Source organism: Rattus norvegicus, chromosome 14, assembly GCF_036323735.1.
Source record: "Rattus norvegicus strain BN/NHsdMcwi chromosome 14, GRCr8, whole genome shotgun sequence".
Lineage (NCBI taxonomy): Eukaryota > Metazoa > Chordata > Mammalia > Rodentia > Muridae > Rattus > Rattus norvegicus.
In genome coordinates this window covers 32,236,701-32,246,334 of record NC_086032.1, presented here as the reverse complement: position 1 = coordinate 32,246,334, position 9,634 = coordinate 32,236,701, and the positions used below count along the sequence as shown (strand labels likewise).

The following is a 9,634-nucleotide window of genomic DNA, read 5'->3' as shown; positions in this document are numbered from 1 at the left end:
GTCACTCAACAAAAAGACAAAGCATGAACAAATGACCTACTAAAGAACGCTTCACTCCACTACTATTCCAAATTTAAACGGCACAGGCTATTTTTGTAGCACTGACATTATAACTCAGAGGTAGAACACTTGTCTAGTATGCTCATGGCCCTGGGGTCAATCCTCAATATTGCCAAAACCCAACACCATATATCCTCCAGCTTGACCAAATCATGCCAGCAAAACAATTTTAAGATCTGATATGTGGAAAGTCGCATACAGAGCCAGTAAGGGGAGACGTCAGTACTCTCATTGGTAAAGCCTCTGCTTCTTTCCCTGTTGCTGTGATAAAATACTCTGGTAGAAGAAACGTAAGGGAGAAAGGGTCTCCTGGGTTCACAGTTCCAGGCTAGAGTCCATTGTGTGTGCACTTAGGGGAGAGCAGTGAGTACATGCGTTCAGCTGGCTTTCTCACTCGGACACACTCCAGCATCCTCTGCCCCGGGAACAGTAGCACCTCCCAACTGACATAATAAGCAAGTCCCTCTGAGACATTCCCAAAGTCCGGCTCTCAGCTGGTACTAACTTTTATCAAGTAGACAGTTAACACTATCGCAGACACCTTCCTAGTACAGTTAAAAAGTGAAAAATCGGGCTGGAGAGATGGCTCAGCAGTTAAGAGCACTGACTGCTCTTCCAGAGGTCCTGAGTTCAGTTCCCAGTAACCACATGGTGGCTCACAACCATCTGTAATGGGATCCATGCCTTCTTCTGGTGTGTCTGAAGACAGCTGCAGTGTATATATATATAATAAATGAATAAATCTATAAAAAAAAGTGAAAACTCCAAAAAGATTTTTTTTTTACTTCTGGGCACAAGGATGGTCAAGAAGAACGGTCATTAGAAAACTAAGATTAGGGGTTGGGGATTTAGCTCAGCGGTAGAGCGCTTGCCTAGCAAGCCCTGGGTTCGGTTCCCAGCTCCAAAAAAAGAAAACTAAGATCAGGTCACATCCTCTCAGAAAGGGAACGACAAACACAAAAAGTGTACTTAATGAGAGAAGGATACAATTTAAAGTTATTAAGACATGAAGAAAGAAGTTTAGAAAACTATCATTGAGGTTTAAATATGTTTCAGGATGATATACTGCCATTTACTGAATAGTTTCAAATGTGTAATATAAACACTCCTTACATTTCTATGTGTATACATGTGTATATGTGTTGTGTGTCTGTGTGCGTGTGTATTAGTTTGAGTGCTAAAATACATATATGTATATTCATGTGTATATTATGGCTAAAGAGTAAGAAAATGATTCAGGGGGTTGGGGATTTAGCTCAGCGGTAGAGCACTTGCCTAGCAAGTGCAAGGCCCTGGGTTCGGTCCCCAGCTCAAAAAAAAAAAAAGAAAAGAAAATGATTCAGCCCCTCAAAACATAAATATAGAATGATCATATGACCAAGCAATAGAATTTTGGGTTTATTTCCAAAATTATTGAATAGATAATCTGTACATCCATTTTTAGCAGCATTATTCATAACAATCAAGATGTTCACCCATCGATGAAGGATGTATACCTATGCAGACACTGGGACACTGTTCCGACCTAATTGGAAGGGATGAGCCTTGACCACTGTGTTGAGCGATGCTTATAAACAGGCACGAAGGGGAAAAGCCCCAGTGTTGTTCTACTTCTATGATGTGTCTTAGGTCATCAGCTTTCTAAAGACAAAAAGTAGATTGGTAGCTTCCAGGGATGGGAGTGTGGTGGTTTGAATATGTTTGGCTAAATAGTGGAGGTGTGGCCTTGTTGGAGTAGGTGTGGCCTTGGAAGAAGTGTGTCACTATGGGGATGGGCTTTGAAGACCCTCATCCTGGCTGCCTGGAAGTCAGTCTTCTAGCGGCCTTCAGATGAAGATGTAGAACTCTCAGCTCCTCCTGCACCATGCCTGCCAAGATGCAGCCATGCTCCTGCCTTGGTGATAATGGACTGAACCTCTGAACCTGTAAGCCAGCCCCAATTAAATATTGTCCTTTCTAAGAGTTGTCTTGGCCATGGTGTCTGTTCACAGTAGTAAAACCCTCAGACAAGGAGGGAAGGTTCCTGTTTAATGTGTCTAGAGTTTCATTATACAAGATGCTAAGAACTGTAGAGATGGATGAAAGTGACAGCAACACACGATATGAATGCTTCAGCTTCATGAAGTAGGTTAAAATGGTATCCAGGCATCCAAAAGACAAAGGGATAACTTCAGGAGGAAAAAAGGTTTAAAAAGAGTCCTATGCTATATGCTATAAGAAAGAAAGTAATAGAAAGAAGACTGTTTTTCCTCACCTGTTCCAGAGATGAAGACTCATGGGGAGTTATCAATCAACAAAGCAGGGTGCCATGGAGAATGCGCAGGGCAGAAAGTGCACAGAGAAGAGGAAGAGTCCAGGAGTATGTGGAGGTCGGGGTAAATGCAAGTGAGGAGGCCCTGGGGGCTAGGGATTAGACCAGGAGGATAAGTAAAGATAAGGGATGTAGGTACAAGGAAGGACTATTCCAGACAGTGTGAGCACAGAGGGCTGTCTGGGGTCTGTAGGGACTGAGCCCAGCCTGGCTAAAGCAGGCATTATACAGAACTGCCAAAGCGTTACAGAGATGGACTGGATTCTACACCTGATGATTTACACTTTAAAGTTATTTTAGACATTAGGAATTTTAAGAGAAAGGTGCTATGATATAAATGACAAGAGGACAGCTGCTGTGGAGAGAATTAACAAGGGAATTGAATGGGGGCTGGAGAAATGGCTGGAGAGACAGATCCCAGCACCCACATGGCAGGTCATGGGTGGCTGTAACTCTAGTTTCAGGGACTGTGGCACCTGTTTCTGGCTTCCCTGGGCACCGCACATGCACATTGACACAGGGACACAAACACACTAGGCACACAAACTCATACACACTAAAATGATTGTTCAAATCTTAAGAAGAGAAGAAAATTAAGGGGGAAAACTTAATTTCAAAAAAATAAACTTTCATACTTGTTCATCTAGAGAAGTTTTCACTCGTTAGTTTTGTAAACATTTAGAAACAGACATCATTACCTTCTAGCTTGAGATTTATCCCTCCACATTCTATAACTCCAATGAATTTGCCTTCTATCTGACCATTTTTATAAACAAAAATTGTTGGTAAACAGTTGTCATGGTAGTGTTCAATGCAGCTATTCACGATGGCTTTAACAAATTTGGTTTCTGGAAACTTTCTTGCTAGGACACTCAGATGCTGGTTAACCACCAAACACATTGGGACACTAAAGAGAGAATATACACAGTATACTTCAAACACAGACCACTGTTCTTAGGCTAGTAAAATTAATAAAATCTCTTTTTTTGCACAATATAGATCTTTACTTTTTATGTAAAAGCATATTTATGTCCTGTGCTGTGACCTTTAACAAAGATGTTCTGTATTAGAGTCCTCTGATTTTTGTTGGAAATTCCACTACTGTCTGGGAATGATGCTAGTACCATGGGAGTCTGGTACCTAATTTGGTAAACTGTATTCCACTTAGCATCACTTTGAGCCAGTTCCTAGATGAAAGACCATAGAAACACAAAGAAAAACTATGATGTGTGTAGGGAGTCTGGGTCAGGCCTAGGCTGGAGTGCAAGGATCTGACACTTGTCACTGACTGGGCTAATGTCCCAGGTGCTCATATCCAGAGTTCTTCATTTCACACTTCTTTGACTCCCCTTACACTAATTGATCATTTCACCACAGTCTTCCACTTCCTGAATCCCAGTGCCCAGAGTAATTTCTCATCTAAAATTTAAAACTGACTGAAAGCAGGATCCCAACCTTCCAGTGCTCCCTGCTTCATTCATCACAGAACCCACCCACCCTCCAACCCACTCCTAGTCTATCAGGATGAGCTTGAGCAGATGAGGTCAGAGCTGACCCCGCCCACCCACCCCCAAACATACACCTTCACTTTCTTCCACACCCCTTGGCTTTAGTTTGCTTGTCTCTCCTGGACTCTCACTTTCCCTTCTCCGAAGACTTGCCTAACAAGCAGGACACCCAGGGGTTGATCCCCAGTACACCGTAAAACACATCTGATGCCGCTCACTAGTCTCCAACTCCGGCCAGTGGAAGGAGGGTCATGAATTCAAGACCATGCTTGGCCAAGTTTGAGCACAGATAAGCAGGGAAGGAGAGGACAGATATAGATCTTAATTGCCAAACAGTGATAATTTTTCTTACAAATGTAACATTCTATAGATTAGAAATGAAAATATTTTAGCATACTTAATTCAATCCCTAAAGATAAAAATTCTATAATGTATTCATGTGAATACATGTTTCTCTTTCTTAAATATTCCTCATCATAGTCATCACAGACCTTAAAGCTAGGAGTGTTTTGAAAGAATCACAACACCAGCATTCTGAAGTATTGTATGATTACCTTGATCTGTATAGATGAATTATAACCCACAAGTCTTTTTCTGCATTTGTGACTTCATTTACATACTGATTTCCAGAAATTTCTCTCAATTCCCCAAATTTTTGTTTCTTCGTGAGTGCTTTCCATTCCTGTAACCGCTTTTCTCTACAAAAAAATTACACAAATATTACATTCTTTTATTTTATTCTCTCCCTCCCTCTCTCTCTCCGAGTATGTGTGTGTGTGTGTGTGTGTGTGTCTGTCTGTCTGTCTGTCTGTCTGTCTGTCTGTCTGTGAGTTTGTGTTCCAGGTGCTTGCATGTGCTTAAGGAGGCCAAGGGGCCCCTGATTCCCTTGTATTGGAGTTATAGTCAGTTATGAGCCATCTGATGGGGGCTCCAGGAACTGAACCCAGGTCCTCTGCAACGTTAGTAAGCATTCATAACAACTGAACAATCTCTCATCCCCAAAGTGTTTTTTATGGTCAATCAATATCCAGTAATAATTTAGAGTAATGAATGTGATCCCCATACATATCAACACTGTGAATGACTGACTGACCCCTAAGGAGCGTAGAAATCCATTCCTCTTTTTGTATGAGAATTGGCACTAATGTATGTATGGCGATGGTAAGAACTTTACTACTGACTTTGAAATTATTTTTACTTAAGACTAGGTGTTGTGTAACAGATTTCTGGAGATTGAAACATTCCAACCTGCAGAGAAACTCCTTAAGCAAGAAGGTAAAAAACTCAAAAATAGCTTTCAGGAAGTCCCTGAAATTGACTAGATTCACTAGGCTCCTCCCTGCCAGTGTAAGTAGTAAACACTGCAAGGAAGACTCTCAGACAAGCAATGCCTCAAAGAAGACCCTCAGACCAGACCAGTTGCCTGGAAGAGGTTTAGATCAATTGATGGACATGGGAGAAGAGACTCGTGACCCTGCTGAGCTGCCTGCAGGCCGTGCAATGTGCTCTGGGCTCCCAGCTTTGTGAGCTGAACCCATGGGGGGGGGGTGTCCATTGGTGATGCAACTGTCTTTGAGTCACTTCTGCTCCTGTGAGTAGCCCCAGTGAAACTCATTGGTTCACTGTTGGACTCTGGCACTTTCTTCTACTGTGGGTTTTCCATCTGGGGTGAGTAGACATGTTTCCTACCTCTCCAGGACAAGTTCTGTCGCACAACAGTAGGTCATTTAGGTATTGGGCCCGCAAATTATTTTTCTTTTCTTTTTTTCTTTTTCTTTCCTTTCCTTTCTTTCCTTTTTTTTTTTTAACAAAATTATTTATTTGTATTATGTGCATGAGTATTTTGCCTGCATGTATGTCTGTGCACTGCATCCATGCTTGCAAAGGCCAAAAGGGTGCATTAGATCCCCAAGAGCTGGAATTACAGATGTTTGTAAGCAGCCATCATGTGGGTGCCAGGAGCTATGCTTGAGTCCTCTGGAGAAACAGCCAGTGCTCACAACCTCTGATCCATCTCCCCGCCTGCTGCAAATTCTTGTGTACCAAAAAGTTTTTTTATCAGTGACTAAACACTCTGAGTAACAGTATACTGTTGAGGCTTGTGGCATTGTCAGGCACGACTTTAAGTGCGCTAACTAATTTAGTCCTTACAAACATTGATGAAGTCAGTACTATTACCCCCAGTTATATGCCTATAAAATAGCAGGCTGTTATGTAGCCCAAAGCCTTTGTGGACATTATTAAAATAAATTAATTACAGGTAGTGGCAGCAAGGAGATGTTTAAGAATCTGACCTCTACCATCAGATTAAACAGGGTTTAAATGCTAGGAACCTGACCTCTACCATCAGACTAAACAGGGTTTAAATGTCCGCTCCAGCAGTGGGCAACTTATTTACCTTCAGATTCTATTTTCTTTATCTTTGCATGACAAAACCCACTAATACCCCGTCACATGGGACCACTGGGTATTAAGTGATGTAACAGGAGATCTTCACCATCAACCCGACTGCAGTAGGAGCCACCCTGCATATGCTGGGAGAGGGTGGCATTTCCAGAAAGGGCTGAGGAAGGAGGGAAGGTCAGTCCTGAATGTAGCAGGCACTGTTCCATGGGCAGGGGCCGGGGCCGTCTAAGGAGGAGGGAGCGAGCTGAGCTGCCATGTTCATCTCCACCTCCTCCAGTTCCTGCAGCCATGATGTGACTACCATGTCGGACTGTGCCCTCAGCCAATAGACCAAAACCAACCTTTCTTTCCTTGGGTTGCCTCTGTGAGGTGTTGTCACGGCAGGAAGAGACGGAATGTGGTGACTTCTCAGCAGTGTGTGCCAGGTGGGGCTGATAAATGTTTATTATTTATTCATTCACATGGAATGTTAAACCCTGGTCCATAACTCTCAAAGTCTGCATAGTTTGATGATTAAGCCATGCTTGGTTTATTAAGTAAACGCGAGTAGCTACAACACACCTATAGGTTCCTATGTTTCAGTTTGCTAAGGGCACTTCCTCATGTTTCTGTTTATAACGCCATCTTATTTTCTGTATTCTTTTAGAAATGGTTACATTTTAGTATATGTATATATGTATGTGTGTGCCTATGTACGTGTGCATGCGCATACCTGTGCATGCCATTGCACATGTGTGGAGCTCAGACACTATCTTGCAGGAGTTGGTCCTCTCCTTCCAGCAGACGGGTTTCAGGGAACAAACTGGAGGCATGGATGCTAGCATTCTGTCTAAGCTCCACCCCCACAGTTACCTGGCAACCTAGGTATGACTGACACTATAAAGGAGCCTGCTAGCCTCCTCCCCTCCCCCTCCCCCTCTCTGTCCCCTCTCTCCCTCTATTCCCTTCCCCACTTCTCACCACCTGCCCACGGCCAGCCTGTACTCTTCTCTCTCTCTCTCTCTCTCTCTCTCTCTCTCTCTCTCTCTCTCTCTCTTTCTCTTTCCCCCTGTGCCCCTACTACTCTCTTCAGTCCCCTCCCCATTCCCTGAATAAACTCTATTCTATACTATAGGTCCTGTGGCTGGTCCCTCAGTGGGAAAGAATACCTCAGCATGGGCCTGCTGCTGTACCCCCTTCTCCCAGACCCCCATAGAACATAATCCCCCCCTCTTTATCCTTTTATTAACACAACATTGGTGCCCAAACCGGGGATGAATCCTCCCTTTATCTTTTATAAACACCTCCATGGGGATTGGCTGCAAGTACCCACTGGGCCATTCCACTGGCCCTCGTTTTCTGCATTCTTGATGTTCTGGAATCTAGAACTTCGCTAATCCTTCGGGGAATACTCGCTCAGAACTAGCTGGCTCCAAGAGAAAGAACAAACACTTGCCAGACAACACCTCCTTCAAATGCCAGACAGCTAGCCAGCTCTGAGAGCACGTCCTCGGTTGCCTTTTATTTTCTCTGATTTTTTGAGGCAAGGTCTGGCTATGTTGCTGGGACTGGTCTCAGACTCCCTGGCTCAGCTAATCCTTCTACCTTAGCCTCACAAGTGTCTTTGGGCACGTGCCACCATGCCTGGTGTCAATCTGTTCTTTCTGTGGTTGTTGTTTTGTTTTTTTCATATAAGGCTCCCTGCCCTAGTCATCCTAGAACCCAGGACCACGCAGAACCCAGCTAAATGATTCAACTGGCCAATCATAAGCCTGCCCACTACTGCCTTGCGTGTCCATTCCCACAAGGAAGCACAGCAGAGGCTGTGTCAGGGATTTTCTTGAGGCTTTTGATCCTGACCTATTCAGGTGCTTCCTTTGTGGCCCCATGTGCCGAGGTGCGGCCCTTCCTCAGGAGAATGGTAACTTCGGTGGCAATCACGTCCCGATCACACTAGTATTAAAGCAAACAAAGCCTCCCGAGCCAGCTTCAGAACACGGTGGCCTCATTTTGCATGTTAGAAGCAGCCGGTTGAAAAGTCACTTTGCGTAACAATGAAGTCAAACACTATGAAACCCAAGGAGAATAACAATAGGTCTGCAGCTAGGTCCCTTCTTATTGGTACAACTGTCAACCTCTCCCTCCCCCTCATCTTCCCTTGCTATTTCACTGGAAAGGTTAACACATGGGCGTTAGGCCTGCCATCAGAAAGAGGAAGCTGTTCTGTGGCCTGCATTTTGCACTGAACAATCAAAGCAATTGTGATTCTCTACACAGACAGAAAGCCCTCTAGCTATTGAGGCAGAAAGGAACTTAACCTGGGAAATTAAGCACTTTGCAAACTTTCTGAGGAGGAGGAGGCCTTAGGCTGGCCAACCAGGAATGACTCCCTGAACAACACTGCAAAACTGGTCTGCCAAGGCTTTCTCTGCTGCAATCCAGAAACTGGGGAATCTAGATTCCAACTGTTGGCCCAAGTATCATATTACTCTGAGACTCAGAGGCACAATGACAACTGCTGGCACCAGGAATCAGGCTCCCTAGCAACGACGGGAGGATGAGAAACCGAAGCCAGAGCAATGGCTCCAGTGTTATGACACACATTCTAGGTCCACTTAAATAAGCTTTAGGTTTATTTATTTATTGCTCTCCATTTACTATAGCGCTGAGCTCAAACACATGTTACCCTTGCTGCTTTAGCTTCTAGCTCCTGGGCCACTGTAACTTGCATCATGAGAAAGAGGAAGAAGCTATGTCAAAGAAGACACTTTAGTGTATTTACCACCAAAGTATGCTGCAGATCTGTTCACTGGCGAGTCTAGATTTTTTCCCCTTTTAGTTGTAGGAACCTTGGGTTTAATGAATTCACTTGCTATTTCACAGCCAGCTATCTACCCAGTGGCACTGATGTCCCTAATTTGTAGACTAAGTTATTTGTCACCTCTTTATCTTACCCCTCGGCTCTGTTAGAACCTACGTATCATTCTGGATTCCTCTTTGCAGCTTGCAGGAAGACTACTCTTGCAAGCCTCCTTGGGAGACTAGATTGCAACCAACGAGAGAGGAGTGAGCGTGCCGTATCTGTTTCTGGTACTCAGTCCTCAGGTGTCCTGGGCAGTGTCCACACAGATCCCTGACTCCCATGGAATTCTGAGGTACAGTGTTCTAAATTCTGATGTAGCAAAGTGTCCAGGCCACAGTCACTGCCTGGGAAAGAGCCGCCCAAGGGAGCTGCAGGACATGGATCAAAAAGTGAAGGAGCTTGAAGGAGGAAGAGGAGGCAGGTGGGTCTCTGAGTTCCAGGACAACCAGGGCTATGCAGAAAAACCCTGTCTGGAAAAGCAAAACCAAAACAGTTGAAAAACAATCA

At 44.1% G+C, this 9,634-nt stretch overlaps 1 protein-coding gene and 1 long non-coding RNA gene across 2 annotated transcripts in view; one reads left to right on the top strand and one right to left on the bottom strand.

Annotated features, from left to right (window-relative positions):
* Pdcl2 (phosducin-like 2) overlaps window positions 1-9,634 on the bottom strand; it is a 20,692-nt gene that overhangs the window by 3,133 nt on the left and 7,925 nt on the right. The window contains exons 4-5 of the mRNA NM_001399023.1: window positions 4,434-4,577; window positions 3,070-3,278 (exon numbers count right to left, since the gene is read on the bottom strand). Of these exons, the coding sequence (NP_001385952.1) occupies window positions 3,070-3,278; window positions 4,434-4,577 (353 nt within the window). The remainder of the gene's footprint in view (window positions 1-3,069; window positions 3,279-4,433; window positions 4,578-9,634) is intronic.
* The window catches only part of LOC120096594 (uncharacterized), a 23,087-nt gene continuing 18,026 nt past the window's right edge, over window positions 4,574-9,634 (top strand). Inside the window, exon 1 of the long non-coding RNA XR_005493222.2 lies at window positions 4,574-9,548. This is a non-coding gene — a long non-coding RNA (uncharacterized LOC120096594). The remainder of the gene's footprint in view (window positions 9,549-9,634) is intronic.